The sequence below is a fragment of the Myxocyprinus asiaticus genome, chromosome 16 (genome assembly GCF_019703515.2).
Source record: "Myxocyprinus asiaticus isolate MX2 ecotype Aquarium Trade chromosome 16, UBuf_Myxa_2, whole genome shotgun sequence".
Taxonomy (NCBI): Eukaryota; Metazoa; Chordata; class Actinopteri; order Cypriniformes; family Catostomidae; genus Myxocyprinus; species Myxocyprinus asiaticus.
This window is the reverse complement of record NC_059359.1, coordinates 37,709,810-37,735,732: the sequence shown is the minus strand read 5'-3', so window position 1 is coordinate 37,735,732 and position 25,923 is coordinate 37,709,810. Positions and strand designations below refer to the sequence as shown.

The window sequence follows — 25,923 nt, the reverse complement described above, 5'->3', positions numbered from 1 at the left end:
AGTGAGGTCTGCATGCTTTATTACATGTTTCAGAAAATTCTGTTTGTCTATGACCACTCTTTAGTTTCACTAATTGGAATAACAAAGTATGATGTCATTAAAGTTGCTCTCAGTTAAAACGTTAAAGTCAGTTGAAGAAATCTTAACCTTTCAACATAAGAGTTTTAAGAATTGTTCCTTCTACATAATGTAAAAGTCAACATGAAATCAAAATGTAATAAATTACTCTGGCTCTGAAACAACTTACCTGTTTGGCTGATGTAACCAAACCCTCTAATTTTTTAAGTCCTCCCCTCCAACCACCTTTCATATACAAATCACTTTTCACAATCCAATCAATCCCTGATGAATAAAATTAATATGTTTTTTCTTGTGGGTTATGAATATTATTACATGTTGACTTTAAGGTAAATTCAAAACAGAAAACCAGGTCAACCTTAATCTGCTTTTTAATTGTTACAGTACATATAACATGTCTCTTGCAGTCACCTATATCATACATGATTAATATTGATGAATATTCATTGTTGATGAAGTGGACAGTTTTAAAGTTATCAGTTATTAGTAATCAGAGTTATTATATTACATTAAATTAATTTAAAAACAATAAACAATATAATGCAAACTGTTGTCCAAATAAACAACACACAAGTACAGTATTGTCATATGTAATACATAGACACATGCTTACACCTTACATGAATATAGTAAGTATAGTTTTCAGAAGTAAAAGTGGTGTAAAAACTCCAGTGTACAGTGTGAGGATTATGGTTTCAGCTTCACCCCCAAACACAAGGCCAGCTCGCTCTTTTGGATCTTTCCATCTTTATTAACATCACAGTGACGCAGCAACACTTCACGGAGCTTATCCAGTTCCACTCCACTGATACTGGGCTGAAAGACAGAAGAAAATGGAAATAAAGAGGGAAATATGGAGAAACATGAAGAAAAAGAAATAGAGTGCCAGAAACAGGCACTAATATGCTTTTCTAGAAACAGGATTGAACAAGAAAATTCAGTTCTGCTCTAAAATTAATGAGCTCTTAATGCGAGTGCATTTGCAGTTGAAGATAATACTGTACTGTACTGTTACATTCTTACTTATGCTTAATTCATTCACTTACTTTGACGAGCTCCATCATGTCTTTGACAAACCCGTCTACCTCTGGTCCTTCAAGAGCTCCAGTCTTACTCTAGAATAAGAGCCAATCACTCTATGAATGAATCATGAAATACAGCTGATGTACTGCCAATAGGATCACAGCTCATTAGTCTGTGAGGTGAGGTGACCTGACGTGTTTCAAGCTTAATAGATCTATAGCCAACATTTGGGAAACTATTATTTTGACAAACTTTACAATTGAATTGTAATATGAAAAAAATGTATCATCTGATATTTGCTGCTGCTCAGCATGTGCCGCACACACTCGCTAGAGAGCGCCGCTCACTCACTCTTACTGAAGCGGCGAATGCAGACTAAAAGCCAGCCTTTTGCACTTTAGTAACCGAGCAAGGCCATATTGAGATTTCAATCTTAATTCAATCAATCATGCGGCCTTAATTGATACCATACTTATATCTCAAAGGTCGAAGTCTGCAGGTTTCAAAGCGTTTACATGGTTTTTCCTCTTGTCTATTTTAGGTTAGTTTATCGATCTAAAGTTGAAAAAAACAACTCTAGACTGAAAATGTTCTGATATCTGGACTCTGGGGTTTATGATTATATATACAAATGGTTTGATATACTTGTAATGAATAAGTTAAAACAAGGATCAAAGATGAATTACAGAGAATTAAAAAATACATTTTTTTCTTTTTTTTTCCTCGATTTTCTCCCCTTTTTCTCCCCAATTTGGAATGCCCAATTCCCAATGCTCTTTAAGTCCTCATGGTGGCGTGGTGGCCTCAATCCAGGTGGCAGAGGACGAATCTCAGTTGCCTCCACGTCTGAGACCGTCAATCCATGCATTTTATCACATGGCTTCTTGAGCGCGTTACCACGGAGACATAGCGCGTGTGAAGGCTTCACGCTTTTCTCTGCGGCATCCATGCACAACTCACCACAAGCCCCAACGAGAGCAAATCACATTACAGCAACCACAAGGAGGTTACCCCATATGACTCTACCCTCCCTAGCAACCGGGCCAATTTGGTAGCTTAGGAGACCTGCTTGGAGTCACTCAGCACGCCCTGGATTCGAACTTGTGACTCCAGGGGTGGTAGTCAGCATCTTTACTCGCTGAGCTACCCAGGCCCCCTACAAAGAGTTTTATTAAAGGAATAGTTCATAAAAAATGAAATTTCTGTATTCTCTCTTCATAATCTGCCCAACTTCACCTTGGTCCAAACTCATATGATTTTCTTTCTTTCATGGGACATGTAAGAACCAATGATATCATTAACGTCAATGGCGCAACATCTTCGTATGAGTTCAAAAGACTTACAATATTGGCCAATATAGAGTTGTATGGACTACATTTATGGTATTTATGGTGCTTTTTTTGTCATTTTTGGAAATCGACATCATCAGTTCCTTTTAGCCCTCACTGTATGGAAAATAGCAGCCTGGACATTCTGTAAAACATCTCCTTTCGTGTACAATGGAAGAAAGCAAATCAAATGAGTTTGAAACTAAATGAAGGTGAGTAAATTATAACAGATAACAACTATACCTTTTATAAAACTGTTTGTAATTCATCCTTTTCCTATTTCCCTTTTCTTTGTTACTGACAGAGGTTGTACTTGTAGCAGTGTTGCAGGACATGTTTGTGCTTGTGTTAACAAATGTACCAAACAGTACAATGAAAAAAAAAAAAAAAAGAACTTAAAAATGTGCTACGTGTGGTAACATCTAAATGAACTGGTTTGATTAAAGTCAAAAATATTATTTAAAACCAATGAATCAACCTAAATACATTAGATTAAACCAAAACAAAAACCAAAACCAAAAAATTAAGGGTTAGATCAGGAAGAAATAGCTCCTAACAATTGCATGTTATCATTTTGTTTTTACAGTGTACTAAGGTAAAAGAAGAGTTCTTACTACATCATAGTGAGCAAAGATCTTCTCAAAGTCTCTCATTCTCTCCACTTTACTACTGGCCTGAGGGGGGACAGGAAAGAGAGATGGCATCATGCATTGTGTAGACTAACAGATTATTACATTTGGGAGTCACAAACAGGAAAATAAAGTTAAAGGAATAACAGAGATAAAGTACTAACATCCATTTTGAACTGCAACAGGAAGTTCTCTTCTAGAGCCAGGATTCTGTGGGAGGATACACACAACAAATCAATGAATATGCCAACAAAACCAACTACTTAGTCAGATACAGTTGGCTGACTTATTCTTCACAGAACCTGACAGTTTACTGAAGGATTCAGAATAAAAGTCTTTAATTGCTCAGGTTCACAGTTCTCTGCCTTTCAAAGAACTAAAATCGTGATGTCACTCAGCTAAGCAGTACAGCACCCATCCACTTTTTTGTGGTAAATCTTAGCTGGCTTTTCCAGTGCCACTGTTTCATCCTACTGCCTTAAAAAATAAAAGAAAAAATAAATAAATAAAAAACACTCAAAAAAAGAAGACACATACACACACACACACACACACACACACATACACACACACATACTCACACTCAGTGGCTAAACAGCTCCACACGCACAGAACAAAAGTGGTATCACTAAACACACATCACCTAGCAAGGTCATTAAGATCCAATCTTCCATCTTTATTTTTGTCAAAAATGTTCATCTGGAATACACAAATAAACAGACAACAAACACAGGATTAGATATATGTTTAATTCTTATATTTGCCTAGCATTAAATGTTGAAAATCAACAGAAACCAACATACACCTTAACAAAATAAACAAAATGATCTCATTGTTATTCATGTGTACATTTATAACATTTGGATAGACAATGAAATGTGTACTGCAGTGTACTGCATGGAGCCGCATCTCTCTGTTTGATGGAGGACTCCGGTTCAAACAAATAAGGCTGGGCATTGAAATGCATCTGTTTTCCCACTACAAACTCTTTAGACATGTTTGTAAGTTCTGTTCTCTGGTTTGTGTGCAGCTGTGTTGTGTTTTCTTGTGTTAATATCGCTGGTGGTCCTGTTGAAGCGAAACAGAATGAGTTTTTGCTTGAACGCCCCATCTCTTGCGTCCTGCGTAGCTACTGTTGCTCTCGTGCAAAGAGCTATAAAGCTCACGTGCAGACTCATGAACATGCACAGGAGAATAACGGTTAGTGAATATTTTTACTGAATAATACATTTTATTTTTTTTGTTTTCTCACCAAACCTTATGGTGTACCTTCTTAACAATCATGAGTCTCATGGAATAATTTATTGACTTCTGAATTTTGTGTCCTTTTGAAGCTTGAAGAGGTGGTCATCATAAACTGCCATTGTATGACATCACTGAACACAACATTTCTTAACAATTTCTCTCTTTGTGTTAAGAAAAAGAAAGAAAGTCATATAGGGTTATAACAACACAGGGGTGAGTCAACAATTACTGAATTTTCATTTTTGGGTGAACTTTACATTTAAGGTTCTACACTTAACGTATGAATATAGCAAAATACTAATTAGATCATGTTGAATAAACACAACAACTCTTACAATTTGCATGCACTTATTTAATCATTACGAGACACCTTTGTTTGCTAAATAAATTAATCAAGCATCTTTAAGGAGTGATAAAATACTTGAAATGTTGAATGTCTTTATTGGAAAGTCAAGAAGCTATGATTTTTAACTGTACAGCAACATTCATTCTTAAAACATTCACAGTTTCATTTGCTGCACATAATGTAAAGGATGTGGGCTGCTGAGAACAGTACACAAGAAGGGTAATGTTGGAAGTGGTCAGCTGCAGTCTGCAACCACACAATCTCATGACTGTCTGGCATGGCTCAGCAAAAAACAGACATATCAATCACTAAAGTATATGGCACAGAGCTTAGAAAACTAAGAGGATGTGAAAGAGAGCTACATGAATGGCCATGCATGGTTGTAAGACCAACATAAAAGCAAAGGATCTGGTACATTTTTGCATAATAATAATAATACCTGTAAATGGTTGGCCTTTCGGCATATATACTGAAATGTATTGTTATGAGACACTGACAATGTACTGACCATGTACTCTATTTGTATTACTGCAGTAACAATTAAAGGCATAGTGAATGCGTCAAGCTATGTGTTTGAAATGTTAATGGACTGTGATCAATATGCATAAATGTCATTCAATAAACAACACTTAGGAAAAAGTGCCCCTTGCTGAGAACCATGCAGTATGACATCTCTACAGTGACCCTCTGACATTGCTCATAATTACCTGTTTAGAATGCAAGTGTAATGATACATAGTTGTGGAAACCAGGTTTCTAGCATGAAACATGATGGACAGAAAGGTCCCTAATGATGGATGTAAACTCACAACCAATCAACAAATGGCTTACATAGAAATTAACTAGAAGAATGTTACCATGGTATCTGTGTATTCATCCAGCTTGCCGGAGGGAATATTCCTTTTGTGCTGTAGAAACAGGTCCTTCAAGAAACCCTGCCATGAGAAATAGATGCATTTTTATCTTTAAATTATGTCTACTCAAATGAAAGATAATAAAAAAGGTATAGGAAAGTATAACTATATAACTAGTAATAAAATAAGTATGGTATAATGTACAGTCAGCTGGCTGGTTATTATCCCAAAATAAGGAACAAATGCTGACTGTATATTTTCCCAGTTATTAAATGGCTACTTACCAAAGAATTAACTGGATGTAAAATATACAATTTGAGTTTAAATACATTTATTAGCTTACGTGTAGATTGCCTCAAAGCTTTAGAAATTTCCTGGGATAAAGTTGAATTACAGTATACAGTTTAGCGGTCAAAATCGCAGAATGCCGCAACTGACCAAACAGACTGTACTCCTCTGAGCTGTATTATAATCAATAACATTTTCAAATGTTTCTTTCAATACGTGTTACCTTTTGTCCTGTTATCTATGCTAAATTTACCATTTGTGAGGGTATTGACATAGTAAGGAGGGTCATGGGAAACAGATGGCTGTCACTGTTCTTTCCTTGGAAACTTTGGAGAGAAGCGTGATGTGACATAACATTATTCTGACGAGGAGGAGGGTGTGGCTCGGCCGGCACTGAATCAGCTGATCAGCGGGAGAGCGAGATAAGGGGCAGCCGGAGAAGCTGGTTAGAGAGAGGGAGAGACGCACGCGGCCACGTTGCATGTGTGTCTGTGTTTATGTTTGTTTTAAGTTCATTTATATCATTAAAGTTTATGTTGACTGTTCAGCCGGTTCCTGCCTCCTTCTTGGCCATGCTTTATCTGTTACAATTATCAAGAGAGGCCTCATTTAAATATTGTCAGAGTTTTTTGCTTTAATGTTTTATTTTGGCCACTAGAGGCCCTCATTGTGTTTCATTTCAGTTTCCCGCCATTTTATCATGTGTTATTGTTTTCACCTGTGCCTCGTTCTGGACTGTGTATTTAAGTTGATCACTTCCTTTGTTTCTTTGCTTGGTTATTGATGTTCCTAGCCAGTTACTGCCGTAAGTCTGCTCTAGTTCCAAGTACTAAACTTTGTAAGCTTTTTGGTTTGTTCTTTCCCGTGTTTATTTTTGCTGTTTTTTGGTGTCTTTTTCCTGAGTTTTTTGGAGATTATTTTTTCCTCCTTTCGGATCCTTTTCTGGACTAAAGATTTTTCTGTTTTTTGTGGTTGTCATTAAGAAATTGCTTTTGTACCCTTTTGCTATTTTTGTTAATAAACTCTTCTGAGTTCTTTTAAGAGCGCGTCTGACTATTGGGTTCATCTCCCTTCTGTGGCTCAGTGGTAGAAATTAATACTCTTGAGCCAGAGACCCAAGTTCAATTCCTGGCTCTGACAGAATAACCAAGCCCCATTATGAACCCAGAGATGCCTAATGCTCAAGAACTCCTGGCCACAATTGCTCAGCAGGAGTCCACAATGCCATGAGTCAGCACTAGTCCAGCAGGAGACTGTGATGGCTAAACACTCACAAGTGCTGTCGGATCTCATGATTTCTGTTTGTCAGATCCTGGACCGGCTGCCCTCTACCACAGCTACTGCTTCTACTGCTGCCTTGGTACCCCTTCTGGATTCTTGAGTACTCTCTCCTCTGACTGAACCTTGCATACCTCCACCACAACATTTCTAAGGTGATCCCAGTGCATGTGATGGGTTCCTGACTCAATGCTCTCTCACATTTGAATTACAACCATCTTCCTTCCCCTCAGATCGAGCCAAGATCGCATATGTTATCACCCTCCTTTCTGGCAAGGCTCTTTCTTGGGCAACAGTGGTCTGGAAGGCACAGGCACCCTTCTGTTCAAGTTATTCTGTGTTTGAAAAGGAGTTCAAGCGAGTCTTTGACCACCCCCTCAGTGGCCGGCAAGCCTCTAAGAGACTTCTCACCCTCCGACAAGGTAACGGCAGTGCGGCTGAATATGCCATACAGTTTCGGACAGTTGCAGCAGGGAGCGGCTGGAACGACGAGGCCCTCGTGGTGTGTTTCCTGAATGGTCTGTCTGAGGCAATCCAGGATGATATGGCTACCAGAGAACCTGCTCGTGATCTCGAGACCCTCATGGATCAAGCAATCCGGCTGGATAATCACCTGAGGGAGAGAAGACTGAACCGGCCATCTGTTTCCACATTGTCTGCCAGTCCAGCACTTGCTCAAATGCTATCAGTGCCCCACGAGTCCTCGGAACCCATGCAATTGGGAAGGACTAGGCTTTCCCCATCAGAACGAGACCGTCGCATGAGAGAGTGCTGTTGTCCATATTGTGGATTGTATAGTCATTTTCACTCCGCCTGCCACAAGCTTTCGGGAAACGCCCAGTCCCGTACAGGCAAGGAAGGACTGTAACGGGAGTTACACGCACAGCTTCACCTTCCAACTCTGGATTGTTCCTGCCCATCACAATCACTTGGGGAGATCAAAAACACCAACTCCAGGCATTGATTGATTCTGGTGCTGCCGGGAATTTCATGGATATTTCCTTTGCCAAAAGTCTCCAGATTCCTATTAATTCCCTTCCTGCTCCCCTAACTGCGACAGCCTTGGATGGAAGACCGTTAGCTCCAGGGAAGATAACCCACCTCACTTCTCTCCTTGGTCTCGTCACTTACCAGCACCAGGAGAGAATGTGCTTTCACCTTATACAGACTCCAGAGTTTCCTATTATCCTCAGTCACCCCTGGCTCCTCCAGCATAACCCACACTTTGACTGGTCCACTGGCGCTGTTCTCAGTTGGGGTCCCACCTGTCAGACTACATGCTTGGCCCAGAATTCCCCTGATCTTGTTCTCGAGTCCCAAGAAAACTTAGATCTGTTTCAAGTCCCTGCTCAGTACCACCACCTCAAAGCAGTGTTCAGCAAAAGGAAGGCCACCTCCTTACCTCCTCATCGCCCCTATGATTGCGCCATTGAGCTGCTCCCAGGAACCTGCCCCCCTAGAGGTCGTATATTCTCTTTGTCTCCCCCCGAACGAACTGCTATGGACAAATACATTAACGAATCCTTTGTGGCAGGTATCATCCAACCATCCACTTCCCCTGCTGGAGCTGGATTCTTTTTCGTTGGGAAGAAGGATGGCGGACTCCGGCCATGTATTGATTACAGGGGCTTTAATAAGATCACTATTCGAAACCGCTATCCCTTGCCACTAATGACCACTGCTTTCGAAATTCTGCAAGAAGCCTCCATCTTCACTAAGCTTGACTTGCGCAATGCCTACCATCTCGTGCGCATCAGGCAAGGAGATGAATGGAAGACCGCCTTCAACACGCCCACTGGGCACTATGAATATTTAGTTATGCCCTTCGGTCTCACCAATGCCCCTGCAGTATTTCAAGCTCTCATTAATGATGTTCTCAGAGACATGCTCAACCAATTTGTGTTTGTCTACTTGGACTATATCCTCATCTTCTCGAGTTCCCTCCAAGAACATGTAAAACACGTCAGTAAGGTTCTCAGACGTCTTCTTGATAACCATCTTTATGTTAAACCTGAGAAATGCGAGTTCCATGTGACCAAAGTTCAGTTCCTGGGGTTCATTATCAAGCCTGGCCAGATACAAATGGACCCTCAAAAGGTTCAAGCAGTTGTGGATTGGCCCTCCCCCTCGTCGGTAAAGGAAGTACAGCGTTTCCTTGGTTTTGCCAATTTTTATCGCAAGTTCATCCGGAACTTCAGTACTGTGGCTGCTCCTTTATCTGCCCTCACCAAGGGGAACACAACCAGCTTTAATTGGGGACATGAAGCAGAGTTGGCCTTCAGCAAACTCAAAAGCCATTTTACCTCTGCACCTATTCTCATTCTCCCTAACCCAGATAAACCCTTCATCGTGGAGGTCGATGCTTCGGACGTAGGGGTTGGAGCTGTGCTGTCCCAAAGAGGGAGGACAAGTTGCATCCATGTGCATTCCTTTCCCACCGCCTTACACCGACTGAGATGAACTATCATGTAGGGGATCGAGAGTAACTGGCAGTTAAGCTAGCGCTTGAAGAGTGGAGGCATTGGCTTGAGGGGGCCAAACACCCATTCCAAGTATTCACGGACCACAAAAATCTGGAATACATTCAGCAGGCAAAGCGACTCAACCCCCGACAGGCACGTTGGTCCTTATTCTTCAACCGTTTCCAGTTCATCTTATCCTACCGCCCCGGCTCTAAAAACCTAAAACCTGATGCTTTGTCCCGAGTATATGTAAACACTCCTCAGGAAGATTCTATTGCATCAATTATCCCCAGTTCCAAGATAATAGCTCCTATCAGGTGGGATCTGGAAAATACTGTACAACAAGCCCAAGCCCGAGAACCTGACCCAGGAGGGGGGCCAACCCACTGCCTGTTTGTCCCTAAAGCTGTCCGCTCCCAGATCCTCCAGTGGGGACAGTCCTCTCATCCCACTTGTCATCCTGGTACCAAGACGATTTTGGTGGCCAACTATCAAGGAGGATGTGACAACATTTGTAAACGCATGTCCCACGTGCAACCAAAATAAGGTCCCTCACCACTCTCCACAGGGGCTATTGCATCCTCTCTCCATACCTCATAGACCTTGGTCTCATCTTTCTATGGATTTTATCACTGGACTTCCGCTATCACAAGGCAACACCACTATCATGGTCATAGTTGATAGATTCTCCAAGGCCGTCCGATTTATTCTTCTGCCCAAACTACCCACCGCTAAAGAAACTGCTGAATTGGTTATAAACCACGTCTTCCGAGTCTTTGGCATCCCACAAGACATCGTCTCTGATCGAGGACCCCAATTTTCCTCCCGATTCTGGCAGGCATTTTGTCAATCTTCTGGGTTCCACCCGGAGTCCAATGGGCAAACGGAGAGGCTTAACCAAGCTCTTGAGACTACACTGAGGTGTATGGCAGCTAACAACCCATCCTCTTGGTCTTCCTTCGTCATGTGGGCAGAATACGCTCACAATACCCTTCGCTCCTCAGCTACAGGCATGTCCCCTTTCGAGTGCCAGTTGGGATACACCCCTCCTCTATTCCCTGAGCAAGAAGTGGAGGTTGCAGTTCCCTCTGCTCAACAGTTCGTTAAACGTTGCCGCCAGACATGGAAAAAAGCCCGACTCAAGCTCTTGAAGGTCTCTCAGCAGTATCAGCACCAGGCCAATCGCAGACGCAGACCTGCCCCCACTCTGCGCCCCGGCCAAAGAGTCTGGCTCTCCACCAAGAACATTCCCTTGTGGGTGGAATCCCGTAAACTTTCCCAGAGGTTCATTGGCCCCTTCAGGATTGCCAGGAAAGTAAACCCAGTTACTTACCGTTTATATTTGCCTAGGTCTTTGAAGATAAATCCCACTTCATGTCTCACTGTTAAAACCTGTTTTGTCTTCTCCTTTTCTTGTGACAGGTAAACCTCCCCCTCCTCGTATCATTGGTGGCCAGCCAGCTTAGACAGTCCACAGAATACTGGATGCCCGTCGAGTACGTGGGTCCCGGCAGTATCTTGTGGACTGGGAAGGATATGGCCATGAGGAGTGCTCCTGGGTTTCTGCCAAGGACCCCAAACTAATTCAAGAATTTCATGCTCGCAAGTCCAGTCGTCCGGGAGGGAACGTCAGGAGCCATTCCTAGAGGGAGGGGTCCTGTCAGAGTTTTTTGCTTTAATGTTTTATTTTGGCCACTAGAGGCCCTTATTGTGTTTCATTTCAGTTTCCCGCCATTTTATCATGTGTTATTTTTTTCCTTTGTTTCTTTGCTTGGTTATTGATGTTCCTAGCCAGTTACTGCCGTAAGTCTGCTCTAGTTCCAAGTACTAAACTTTGTAAGCTTTTTGGTTTGTTCTTTCCCGTGTTTATTTTTGCTGTTTTTTGGTGTCTTTTTCCTGAGTTTTTTGGAGATTTTCTGGACTAAAGATTTTTCTGTTTTAAGAGCACGTCTGACTATTGGGTTCATCTCCCTTCTGTGGCTCAGTGGTAGAAATTAAGACTCTTGCGCCAGAGACCCAAGTTCAATTCCGGCTCTGACAAATATGCTTTAAAATTCTTTCAAATATTTCAAGATTAATGATTGTTTAAGCCAGTTGAAACTCTATCCTAAATTTTACAACTTTGTCCATTTTTGATGGTTGTGATGCAGGGCTCGATTATTGACTGTACAAGTGGTGCCAGTGCCCCGGGGCCTCAGACTTTCAGAGGCCTCGAAAGCATCGGGCTGCATGGCCCGAGTCTGCCAAAGGAAGCTAATCACAAGTAACTAATTGCGTACACTTAAACAATAGTGGGTGTAATTCAGTAGTTTAATTTTCGCTCTAAGTTTAGTGGGGTTGTGTGGAGGTTTGGCACAAGGAAAATCTAGGTGGGCAATGCCCCCCTAGCCCACCCTTAAACCTGGCCATTGGGGGGATGGAAGTATTATTAATAAGATATGCATTCCTGTTGACTATATTACATAATTTATAACTTAAAATACAACTTGCTCTTTGTGCCACCCTGTGGCAACAATTCAACAACACTCTTGTTCAACAATCTTTGGCTACTAGGGGCAGTGGTTAGAATTTGGTAAGCACAGAGTGATTTCAGGTGCAGAACTTTTGACCTCCTGTCGTTGAATTCACAGTGTGATCAGTCCGCTTGGGCTCCAAGGCCCCTTGGCACAATCAGTGCAATTTCATAACTACAGCCCCTGGACCCATCAGGGCATAGAGCACTAGTTGACCAGCTAAATTTTTATGAACAAGTAGTCTATTTTATGAAAGGAAAGTCAAAAAATATCACTTCCTAATTGTTGTATGGAAAGAAACTGGGGTTTGGTTGAGGGGGTCTTCAAAGACATCTGCTAAGGGTCCACACGGGACCATGATCCGACCTTGCTGAGATGATATATTGTTTTGATTTGGTTATTGATGATATTCATCGGTGTGTGCATTTACCTTAACTTCCACAGCTGATATGTAACCACTGCTGTCAGCATCATATTTCCTCCAGATCTACCATGAAAAATTTGGAAACTATTTTAACATCAGCTAACACCAATTCAGATAATATATTTAGTTAGTTTTAGTTGTCAAAGTCTAATAACCCAGGGTTAATGGACTTAGCTTTACTTTTAGGTATAAAAAAAATAATGTTAGATAAACAGTGGAGAAAAGAAATAAAAGCATGATGTATAGAATCATTTAGAGTGAAAGCTTACCTTCATAAACTCCACACTGTTATCTAGAGGAGCTTCTCTACGAAAGATAAGTAGGAAGTTCTCATCCTCCGGCAGGATCATATTGGCCAGCTATGACACACACACACACACACACACACACACACACACATGCACATTATGACATGTTGTTATACAAGAGAGGGATAAAACTTTTTTAATGTCCTATACATCTATAACTAATGGAAGGTTTTATCATAGTGAATTCAAATCTGTCTCCACTCATAAAAGTCGATTACTTCCTTAATTATATCCTACCAATGTTTTGCAGACCCATTTCCTGCATATTGAGATAGGAAGAGCTCTTCATGCATTACAACTTTCTGTAAAGAAGTATCTAATTGTACAGCCTGAAATAAAGAATGACAAAGCGCAATGTAAACAGAGCCTGGTGTTGCAGTACCAGTTTGCATTCTTGCCCTTGTGTTTCTTTAGAAAGAGAATCACATTTTAACTTTTTTTGTGTGGAAAATGTGATGACTGCCCATGTAAATCATGTAGCCACAATGATAGCGTTTTGTGGGTTGTTTAAAGGGTTTTGCTATGAAGTTGTTGAAGTTGTAAGTTTGTTAGAATGTTACTAGGGTGTTTCGGGTGGTTGCTTACTGGCCCAAATCTAAATAGCCCACCTTAAGCATTGGGAACATACAGTATACTGTATAATTGACAAAATTTGGAATAGACATTTACCTAGACTCTTCTAGGCTTTTCTTACTATTCTACTGCACTAATATGCTATGAGATATTGTAATCCCTTCACCCTCTTGTCAAGGTTAATGTAGTGTGGTGTTCCCTGCAATCAGGGCAGAGTGAAACAAAGCCAAGCACCCTCATACACAAACAACAAGATACATTAAAAACACACACACTCTTGTACGCAAACCTTAAGTGCTGCCCTACAGACTGTAGTGTCCTCATATCTTAATTGCATTTGCAGTCCATTAGAGAAATGAGTTGGACGACAATCAATTCGTTTTAACAAGGGTGAAAATGCAAGCATCCGCTATCCACAGAACAGAAGTGATGTTAAGTTGTTCATCTTTCATAAGCTTGAGCAGCTAAATGCAGTAGGCCTCTAGAGAAGCTGATTAAATGTTAAGTATTGACTTTATAACAAGTGTCCAATACAGTATATATTTTCATTTACAGGACACCTACTACAGGAGTAAATTTCTTCTGTGGTCCTGTTATACATGGATACTGACATTGATGCTTTTTTGTAAGGACAGCAGATTAGTTTTGGTTTTTCATTTAGTGATGCTTGCTAATAAAAGGATTATTTACGATCACCCACTACATGACACGCCCACTCCAGAATGTCACACGGTGTGTCTCAGTCAGCTCCCTATGTCGTGAATCAGTATATCGTGAATACGAATTCGGGCATTGGCAAGAGTGTTCATCCACTGAACACTGGGACACTTACAAGTATGTATAGCTGCAGGCTGGAGATCTCCAAATGGGGGCGGGATCTCCAAAAGTGGATGGGGTACCTCCAGAAGGGGGCATGGTTACTCCAAAAGGGGGTTGCTCCCTTGCATTACTGGGAGGATGTACTGCAAGTTCAATAAATAAACTTCAACTGGTTCAAAATGCAGCAGCCAATGTGCTGACTAGAACCAAGAAATATGATAATATTACACCATTTTATCTTCGTTACATTGGCTACCTGTTAAATTTAATATTAATTTTAAAATTCTGTTAACTACGTACAAAGCTTTGAATGGTCTAGCTTCACAGTACTTAAGTGACCTTCAACCATGCTATATTCCATCACGTTCATTATGATCGCAAAATTCTGGCTTGTTAGTAATTTCAAGAATATCAAAATTCACAAAAGGAGGTAGATCCTTTTCCTCTTTGCCTCCTAAACTATGGAATAGTCTCCCTAACACTGTTCGGGATGCAGACACACTCACTCAGTTTAAATCTAGACTAAAGACTCATCTATTTAGCCAGGCATACACCTAAATCATACATCAACTCACAATTAAGCTGCTTTAGTTAGGTCTGCCGGAACCAGAAACATTTATCATGATCTATAATTCTACAAAATATTTAATGGCATCTACGCTAATATTATTCTATTTGTTTCCCTGCCTCAACCTCGGGATTCATACCAGAGCCGGCCAGATCCAGCTCCGTTCCTGCTTGGTGTCTGACTCCACTGCCACGTGTCTCTGAGTGATGATGACTAAATGCAGACATCACTTCAGTCTTTTACGATGGACTTCAGAGGATGAACTGATGCCAACTCCAACAGAAGTGATGTTAATTTGTTCATATTTCATAAGCTTGAGCTGCTAAATGCAGTAAGCCATGGGATATTTCATATGCCACTGCCTGAACCTTGGATTTAGGATGGATCCCACCAAACCTCACCGAAATGACCTGCCGGTTGAACTGCGATGCACCTCATTGATCTCTGCCTACATCACCTTGGTCTAATGATGGACTACACTCTTGAAATGGAATACATAGACTACCATTTAATTGCCAACAAAAGCCTTCATCAGCCAACTAACAAAGGACAATGCATCTATGTGAACTTCTGCAGTTAATCCAGGATGAACTTCAAAGACAATAGTCATTAATCTTACAGTTCATACAATATCTTTGTTTCAACACTGACCCTTAACACTTACTTAGTTTACTAATCTTAAACCATGACTTGCACTGCACATAAATAACTAATATTGGCATTATATTCATGCTGTTTAGCCAGAGGGGAACTGGCCCCCACAGTGAGCCTGGTTTCTCCCAAGGTTATTTTTCTCCATTAACCAACATCTTATGGAGTTTTGTGTTCCATGCCACAGTCGCCTTCGGCTTGCTCACTGGGGCTCTAAATACAATGATCATTTAATTATTTATTTTTATACACAATTTACAGACATATTTAATCAAACTACACAATGATTACTCTAAGACACATTATAGATATTACAGTTTAATTTTCTGTTAATGCATGATTTTCTGTAAAGCTGCTTTGAAACGATGTGTGTTGTGAAAAGCGCTATACAAATAAAAATGACTTGACTTAACTTGACTTGGCTCCAACTCCAAAAGGGGACATCACTTCCACACACGCTTAGGGTTAGGGAAAGGGTTAGGTTAGGGGCTCCCTATATCTTTGCTGGCAATTTGGAGCTCCCGCCCCTTTTTGGAGCTATGCCTGCAGCTATACCCTTCTTGACACTTATGATTCACTTACCCACGACACGACAATGAGTTTGCGCATTCAAGTGCTGCTGGTATTAATCAGCACCATAGCTGTAAAAATGACACTTTCATTCATTTTCGTTGAATATATTCTAATGTACAGTGTTATTAAGATATTACTTAAAATAAATAAATAAAAATATAAAGGAGTGTGTTTTAAATAACTCTAATATTTAAAAGATTGTTTCCCTTTCATTGTAATTATGGATGAAAAACATTACAAATAGTGTCTCATTTAAAGAGAAAATAAGGCTTTGACATCATATATTTACACTTGTGAGCAGCTTCTAAAGAGTTGAGAGACTTCAGAAGACATGACGACGTTTCCGGTAAGAGAACATAGTGAGCAACGATACTCCCTGGTTTTTATGGTGCATTGTGGGATTCTTTAGGGAACAAATTACGTGTGCTATCTGGGTTATGATTGTAATCTAGCAAAGTATCCCACCCCTTTCCGATAACTGCCACTAATTATGAAACAATATAAAACACTGCATCAACTAAGCTAGGCCAATAACCACTTTTCCGCAACCACATGTGGATACATACTGCCTGTGAAAGCAATCTGGCATCTTTAAGTCAGTTAAGAGGATAACTCCATTAGCTGTGCTATTAGCAAAGCATTCTCATAATACTAGGTCTTTGTCAGAGAAAACTCTTAATGTGCATGTTATTTCTCTAACTCAGTTAACTGACAAATATTTGTGATCAGCTTTCAGATACTTGAATGGAGGTCTCCTGCCACAGAAAGTGTTCAGGCCATGAGTTTATTGCACTGACAATGTGTGCATAGCCTGGAGCGAAAACAAGTAAAGCCTAAACAAGTTAGAAGCCAGATCAATGTTGAGGCTGGTTGCCCATATAATGTGATTTGGAAATGAAAATCAATACTTAAAAAATACGAAAATAAAAGACATGTGACGCAAAAAGCAAGTGGACTCTTTGTTGAAAATTAGTTGTCTGGTAACATTTCATTAGCATATCTATTTAATCTGACTGTATTGGAAAGCCAATCGCTTTTTTTTTTTTCATCAAATCCCAGCAAAACCCTAGATTTGTTATTTGTCAACAAGATGAGTCAACACAAATTCCCTTTCAAGGCTAGTCAGTTCACTCAGCGGCCATCTTTGGAACGCTCCCAGGCAGCTATTTTCTATGAATGCAGGCAGCATAAAAGTGCAGCTCCTATTTACTTGAATGGGGAAAGACCCAAATCTCCAAGATGATTGGTCAAGATTATGATCAAAGAACATATTTCAAATCAGCAGTAAAATCTGATATCAATGGTATCGTGATTCATTAGCTCAGATCACGCTAAAAACGCTATTTTTCAGGCTGGTTCAGCTAATGCGCATACACGTTTTTGAGTTGACTGATGTCTGTGTCTAAAAGTGATTGGTCCTTTTACCTGTAAGGCGGGACATCTTTTCTACATCTGCCATATTGGATGTTCCAATTTCTCCCATTCATTTGAATACAAGTTCTCAGTCTCTGAGCTACAGTAAATAGTCTCTGGTCAACATCAACATTTTTGGTCCATTTTATTGAAAGAGAAAATGGTCATTTTCCAATCCACATATCTTCTGAAAGTTTATTTATATCTATAAGTTTAGGAGTACACTAACATAGCTATCAGACATAGACTAAATTTCTGATTTTTATGTCATGGAGTCTTTTAAACAAAGCAGCTACATCTGTCTACTACAAATGTAAGTTATTTAAGACCATTTGTGCATGATTACACAAAAAACATCCCAAATCGATGGTGAATACAACAAGGTGGTACATTGTGAGGTGGAATGGAGAAAAAATGTAACTACAAAGTACAATAAATTATGAAGTTACAGTATGTATGTATCATATCTATGTCATGTTAATCTAATCCAGTAGCACAGGTTTGTTTTCTGTATCAAATAGCCAATTTATGACAACTTGTGCTGCACTTTCTGGCTGCTGTTGTAGCCTACATGGTGATGCCTGCTTTCTCTTTCACCTGCTGTAAAACTTTACAACCTAAAGTGACATGGGAGATGAAACAGCCTGTATAAACTCAATTCAAAACATTACTTTAAACTGAATTATTTTTTTCTTGGCTGTAAAATACAAAGTGTTGTTTAAACAACCCTGTAACTACACATGTGACATCATTAACAAAGTGAGCATGTACACTAATGACAGCACTAATGGCTCTAGTTTTACCATGACCTTCTGTTACTGTACAGTATATCTAATCCATTGTTTCAACCATCACCAGTCTCCTCTACCAATAATGCCAAATTAACCTTGACAAAGCAAATAACACCTTTAATGTGGTTGATGTGACTGATGCAGCAGTGATGAAAACAGTCAGAAAGAGCAAGTAGATAACAGCTGCAGCAACAGGGAACCTTCTGTCATCACTGAATGCACAAACCAATTCAGCTATTTTTTTGTTTTGTTGTTTTTTTTTCTTCTTCACATAGAACAACTAAATATACATGAATAGCCTAAAGGCCCTTTTGCACCAAATGCAAATTTTTGCCACATTTTCTTGCCACAATGAAGATTTTGAAAAGAAACAAAGGATTCTAATGAAGTAAGTCTGTCGATTTAATGCATTAATTCAGTGCGATTAATTATATAAAAAAGTAATGCATTAAAAAATGAACACATTAATCATGCCGTACATAAATTCTTTCAGAAGGGGGCAGTAAGCGTAGCCTCAGCTGTACAAACCACATTTACAGAGAGCAGGCTGCACAAAAAAGTCACAGCAGGACGTGCTCTTGAGTTTAAAGACAGCTGGATGGTGCACAACTCTGAATGCGAAGTTCTTAAGACGTGTTTTTCAAAGTTTCAGACTGCATTTAACTTCAAATAGTGTCCTAAAAACACAGTGTTTATGCTTGAGATGCTGTAAAACAGTGAAACACAACACAACCATACTGAGATGCTACAAAAGCATCTGTCAGATGCATGTATCTATCTAATATTACGATTTTTAAACACTGAATCATCTTTATTTGTGGGTCCTTCTCAACAAATATTGATATATGCAATTAATTGTGATTAATTGGATTAATTTTATCGACATCTCATGCAGTTAATTTGATTACAAATTTTAATCAATTGATAGCCCTACTATGGAGCCTTTCATACTGGGAGCGAGCATTTGCACACCACTAAAGCAAAGTTTTTGATGATTTTTTTCCCCCTCGCCTGGCCATGAAATTCCTGGACCAATAAAACTTGAGCTTTGGATCACATGTCAGGAGCCAGCTTAATTGGTGGCACTAAAGCACAAAAAGGTGTTTTGGCCACCAATATCAAACGCTGGAGTAACTCAAGGAAGTAATCCTGAACCGACAGGACTGTGTCTAGAAGGTAACCCTTCGGAAGCCAAAGCCTTCAAAGAGCCTCATTCGCTGTCACTATAAGGTTATGGTTAGATTTAGTTGTAGGGTTATTGTGAGACTCCAAATAAACACAATGAACACAGTGTGTAAGCGTCACATGCGAATCTTGCAAGCCTTTTGGGAGGGTTACCTTCTGGACACGACCAACTGACAGCGAGGATGTGTATTCTCTTTAATTTTTTGCATCAAAAACAAAAACATCTTTTCTAATTCTTTGAAAAAAAGGAAAAAATGGTCCCCTTGTTTTGGGTACATATTAGAACCCTTAAAGGACAAAAATGTAACTTTACCTAGGAAAGAAACATAAATGTACCTTAAAGTAGAGGTCAACCGATAGTGGATTTTGCCAGTACCGATAACAAAGGTGGTGGGAAAGGCAGATAACCGATTAATCAGTCGATAGTTTTTAAAATAGATTTATAGAATGTCAAAAAAAATTTTTTTTTTTAAATAAATAAATCTTTCTTCACTATGGTGGACACAGACAAAGAGTCCAAAATGACTAAAATCCCAGATACAGTTTTTTGTTCATCCAAAATCCCAATGATAACCAGAAAAAAATTAAGATTTGGTGCGTAAAGTGGGACTTTTAAGTATAAACAAGCCCGAAACACAACGAGGGACTCTTATTTTGTAATGATGAAATTATGAAAAAACTATCAACAACTATCGACAGATTTTTGCAGATAACGATAGGTCCAAAAAGCAACTATCAGCACCGATTAATCAGTATAATATATCAATATATCAGTCTACCTCTACTTTAAAGGTAAACATTAGGTCCTTAGGGTACAATTATGCTCCCACTACAAATTATACATTTTAACTAGAGGTACAAAAAAGGTCCCCTTGTGTCCCCAGTGACACCCCTTAAACAGTACCTTTTTTCTGAGAGAATATGGGTTCTCTTAACATGTACATAATATTGCTGCATCTCTGCCTTACATCACCTTTTAAAAAAAAACTTTCTGATCTTACATGAATTCTCTTCATAATGTATTTCATATTGCTGCATTTTTCAACAGTAAGGTCTCACTTACAAAAAGAGCAGCACACTATGTTTTCTTGGATGTGTACCACAGTAATAATACTGTTTGGTTTTTTTGGACATGTATCAAGGTAATACCATGGTGTAGATACCATGATATATGAATATGGTAATCATTCAGTATCATAGTACATATAAAAAAACAAAACAAAAAAACATGGTATTAGATCTGATACCATCACTGTACTGTGGTACCGCTACAATAAGGGATGTATTATTAGAACAAAAAGTGCTACCTGAACTCCAGAAATAAACTTTGTGTTTAAAAGCACACAGGTTTGGCTTTTTGTTTAAAGGTGCACACAGTAATTTTTTGTTTATGTTGTGCTGGTATTTGGAAGTGTCCAAAACTGGGAGGTTACCTAGATAATGTGTGTAGTATTTTTGGTATTTTGGAATCATGCTGGTCATGTGATCTCAACATGGTGGCCCCCATGAGGTGACCCGCTCCATGTAAAATAAAACAGCTTTTATTGTTTTATTAATCTCATGCCTGGAGTCTCATCTCATGTAAGTGTACATGACTTTGAGCTTATTTTTCAAAAGTACTACTAATTTTTTAGGGGTAAAACTTTTCTAAGAAAAAATGACTGAATGCAACTTTAAATGTGTTTCTTGTTTCATGGTCACTAAAAAGTTTACGTTTGTTTTTTGTGCACTAGCACAGCTAGTGAACACAGCTCTTTCTGAAGGTTTACAAAAAGGAAAAGAAAATGGAGAAAAAACATGTAATATACCTCCTGGATTTGCAGGCGTCCATCAGCTGTGATGTCATAGGCCGACATAAACCTCTTCTTTGTCTGCTGCACTCTTTCCTCTGTTATCTTATCCTGAGGAAAGCAGAGAAAACAAACCAGTTACCATGACGACCCTTCCATTATTTACCACTCATTAAGCTCCCCATCATCACACACTGGACTGGTACACCTGTGCATCAATAGAGCTGCCCTTAAGATATGCCAGTACACAATGAACATCTGGCACAACTTTAATTTAAATAAGCCTGCTTACATAATAATGCCCATCCACCGTGATCACTACCCCAGTAATAGCTACTTAGGGACTTCTATATGTTTTGTGTAATGCATGGAAATAGTGTAAATCAATTTGTGCAACCTTTGTAGATAATTTGGTCAAATACAGCTTCAGGACACAAATTTGAAGTTGGACATTAGGGGATAACCCAACACAGCACCAAGTAGTCTGCATCATTTTTTTTTTTTTTTTTCGTTTTTTTTACTTTGCTAAGTTTGGTTTGTGGTTTTTGAGGATGAGGACTGTTACGCAACCTGTCCATGTCAGCATCTGCCTAATTTGGCTGGCTTCCACCAAATTAATTTGCACCAAAATACAACAGAGTTTGATTGGGAAGTTTCTTCTCCTCTCTCCTCTACTTTCTCCCTTTTTATAGGTCTATTTATTTTGCTATCCTAAATGCATTATATGGTTAGTTATATTTTATTATTTGCATTTAGCATTGTTTTTCCACTGCTGTCTGCGATTCTATCACAACAGACTGGCAGCACCAGTTAAGAGTCTCTCGTTCAAAGAGTAATGTAGAGAACATTCAAACTGAAATATAATTTTTATCTTGTGTGTCTAACCACAATTTCCTTTAAATCAAGTGTTGTTTGTTGACTTCCTGAGCAGATGCAAAAGTTCCTGAGTGCCACTCTGAGTTAGTAATCAAAAAGTAGGCCATCAGTCACAAGTACACACATGCACCCTTACAGTAAGTGTCCATCAAAATAGTATAGATGTTATACTACAATTACTGTCAAATATATAGAGATTTTGACAATGAGATTTTTTTAATTTATTTTTTTGCATTATAGTAGGCAACTGATTTTGTTGGGGTGGAGTTGCCCAAGCTAGAACCGCCACTGTTCATATTTACAATAATGCTTGTATTACTGAGAATGCATACATTACGTTAAAGACATACTGTATGTGTTTACGTGAAATGAGATTCAGATGAATACACCCACCCTTATCCTAACAGTACAGAACCTCTCTGAGATCCACCAGAGCTCTACAAATGTGTACTCAGTAACATTACAATGTTAATATAATGTCTAACCCATCTGCAGTAACCCGCACTGGTGAAAGGCAAACAGATGAAAAATGGTCACTTTGTGTATAATGTGAGAAGGGACAGTGTGTTAACAGCCAGAAAGCATTGATGATGTCACTTACAGGATGAATACGCCTGACTTTCTTCCATTAGCATCATTTAATGTATAAGATCTATGTCATCAAAAACAACATTTTTGGAACTGGTGATGTGTGATTTCTGGCTGTAAAAAAGGGGTTACATTTTATAATACATTTAATCAATAACACTACCAAATATAGGTATGCTACTGAATTCTTATCAGATCATAAGTAAATATACATTCACATTTAGAAAAGTTGTGAAGCTATATGTCATAAATATCATGAAGATCATTTTGAATGAACTACTGATCTGTTAACCATTATTGTTATTATGAGTGTATTAACTAGATAAATCTCACATTGTTTTAAATAATCCATGCATAATGGTGTCCAAATAATAACCTGGGTCTCATTTCCCAAAAGCATCGTAAGCCTAAGTAGATCGTAGAATCCATTTTATGATCCATCTTAGTTTTGCCGCCCATTTCCCAAAAGCATCGTAACTTAACTAGTACTTGAAAATGCTTGTAGATTTATGAGTGCTCTGGAGTAATCGTACAGCGCTAAGAGCATCGTAAGTAGACTTATGCAGACACCTGCAGGAATTACATCTAAAACAATTTAAACACCTATAGCTACACTTTATGCTCATTTTATATCAGTATAAATACGTTTTATTTTATTTATTTTGTAACCGACAAGGCTAATAATAATAATAATAATAATAATAATGAATGCATAAAATGGTTAGGCAATATTGGATGAACAGATAAATTAATAAGTAAACTAATAAAAGTTATTTGTGGACTAGCTGGTAACAACAAAGTGGTTGCATGATTGTTGCAGAGAACAGTAAAAATTACAATCAGAGAGAGAGGGAAAAAAGTCAATAACTTGCTGCAGTGCATGAAAATAATCCGTACAGTATATTGGCTCCTCATCCTCGTCTCCTCTTCATCTCTGACACCTAAGGGCATTCTCGCCCACGCCACGCGTTGTGTAGTACTGCACCTGTTGTGTAGCACTGCTGTAACCGTTATCACTTTTGGGAGTAAAGAGCAGATCTCCCTTTGATTGGTGAAGTCCCTTAAGCGCAGCTTCCACGTGTCTCCTTATTATGCGCTCCACATTAACATGGTGAACCTCGTTCTATTCAATTAATGCTTGTTCTCAATAGGACCACACATAGGGCCTCCACTGTCTTCACTGATCCTGGAAGCTTTAATCTCGACCCACAGAGAATGCACATCTGATGAACGAAGCAGTGATTGTGTAAAAGAAATATATCGTTCTGCACAAAATGATTGCAAAACAAAATGCAGTTATGTGGTGAATTAAGTTGTACATTTAAGACCATATTTTTAAATATTTCCAGCGAGCTAAATTACAAACATATTTAAAGTTACGCACAAATATAATGAAGTTGCAATGACGAACAGCACTATACGGTCACATCTCAGCAATGTCACACAGACAGCGACTCTCTTAAGTAGCACTTAAACACGTCCTCGCGCGTTCATGTTACGTGCAGTTTTGGGAAACGCACGTAAAAAATAAGGAACGTTCGTAAAATTGCTCGTAGAAAACGCTCTTAACCGCAATGATCAATTATTGTCCACTGCATTAAGTAAGGTTTTGTGCCATAGGCTCACATTTGTGGATAAAACATTGTGGAGTTTTTACATACCTCTGGTCCTAATTTTGTTAACATGTTTCGGAAAAAGTCATCCAACTCTTTCCCTTCAATGTAGCCATTATCTGTGAAAAAAAAATAAAAAATAAATAATAATAAAAAAAAATATTAAAGCCATTTTGTCCCCAGATATATACTGAATGCATTGCAAAGACACTTTTTAAATCTAAACACATAAGATATCAAGTAAATCTATAAGTAAGCAAGTACATCTAATCTGAAAGTACAATGAAAAAAAACTTTTCATTATTCTTACCATCAGCATCAAAGTGTTGCCAGATCTGTAGAAAACCAGCAGCATCTAGATTGGCAAAAGCGCTGTCCATGATGGAAATATATTAGAAGTGATACAGTTACAGAATGAGAAGAGCACTGCTGAACCCGAACAACAGAGAGAGAGAGACTAGATGTGGCCACTTTCCTCACACTCACTATCTGAGAAATAAGCCCCTCCTCTTTCACACACCAGTGTCAGTCATAGGCTCAAACACTGGCTTAAACCGGGTGTACACGGTGCGAGTTCTGACACAAGGGAGGTGTGAGCCCCTGTGCACGTGACAAGTCAGTTTATCTGACTGCATACGTCAATCATAATGTCAGTGTGTTGCTGCCAGTTACTGCATGACAATAAAGTGCACAAAATGTACAAGATTTCTGATGGTTATAATTGGATTTAATCTAAGCACAAACATGACCTTCACTGAAGAATTCAGAGTTATTTGAGTGTCAAAAATGAATGCGATTGCTCTGGAATTCACCATGTGGTAAAGTCATGTCGTGTAGGATTGCACCATATGATTATCAGATAAACGGACTCCTAACATGTACAGGGGCTCACGACCTCCCGAGTGTCAGAACTCGCACCGTGTAGGCCTACACCCGGTTTTAGTCTCAGGACAAACTTTTGCATTAATCTGAATTCACCCTTGTCTTATTATCTATAACTTCACAACCACTCACTAAACTGCAGTCAAAATTGTGATTCATTTGTAAGAAACGGTGGAACACAAACTTAAACATATATGTTAACATTCAAACTTACAATAACAAAGTTTTGAGGTTACACATTAGACCCAACTCTAGCAATAATGAACAAGTAAAAAAAAAAAAAAATCAAACACACACACACACACACACACATGTGAAATGATTGTTTACACTGCAACTCAGAGGACTGTGCTTCTACTGCCATCTTGTGACAGAAGAATGAAGAAAAGCAGTCTGTGTCTCAAATGACGCACTTGACACTATGTACTTAAAATGCACTGTACACTATGCACTCAGCCTGGTGAATACATTTTCATAGTGTACTATCGTCCCAAATGGAACACTAAATATTGTTTTTTTTTACTTCACGAAAGCATAACAGGTGACGGAAGTGATGTTTTAGATGCATGTGATGTGTTGTCACTAGCGTTAGCACGTTAGCCAATCTCAACACTTGAATCTCAAACAGCGTACATATTCACAAAGCGTGGGGCCTTAAGTTAGTCTAGTTGCTACATTCTTCATAGTTTACAATTGTTTTGTCTGACTAGCATCGCAGCCAGGTAACTCCGCTCCTTCCGCTACTTATGGCAAGCTGCAAACGCTGAGTACATGAAGTGTCCAACATTTCACACTCCTTTTTAACGGCTGAGGACGTGCATCTCCG

General features: G+C 39.2%; 1 protein-coding gene across 1 annotated transcript; it reads right to left on the bottom strand.

Moving 5' to 3' along the window:
* Window positions 1-431: 431 nt before the first annotated feature.
* Window positions 432-24,686, bottom strand: LOC127454421 (secretagogin-like). The gene is made up of 11 exons (XM_051721613.1): window positions 24,526-24,686; window positions 24,264-24,334; window positions 21,157-21,249; window positions 12,737-12,826; window positions 12,474-12,530; window positions 5,506-5,583; window positions 3,702-3,757; window positions 3,223-3,268; window positions 3,044-3,103; window positions 1,125-1,193; window positions 432-894 (listed from the first exon to the last, which is right to left on the bottom strand). The coding sequence occupies exons 1-11, from the start codon at window positions 24,593-24,595 to the stop codon at window positions 766-768; spliced, it is 819 nt and encodes a 272-aa protein (XP_051577573.1). The 5' UTR covers window positions 24,596-24,686; the 3' UTR covers window positions 432-765.
* Between the last annotated feature and the right edge of the window lie 1,237 nt (window positions 24,687-25,923).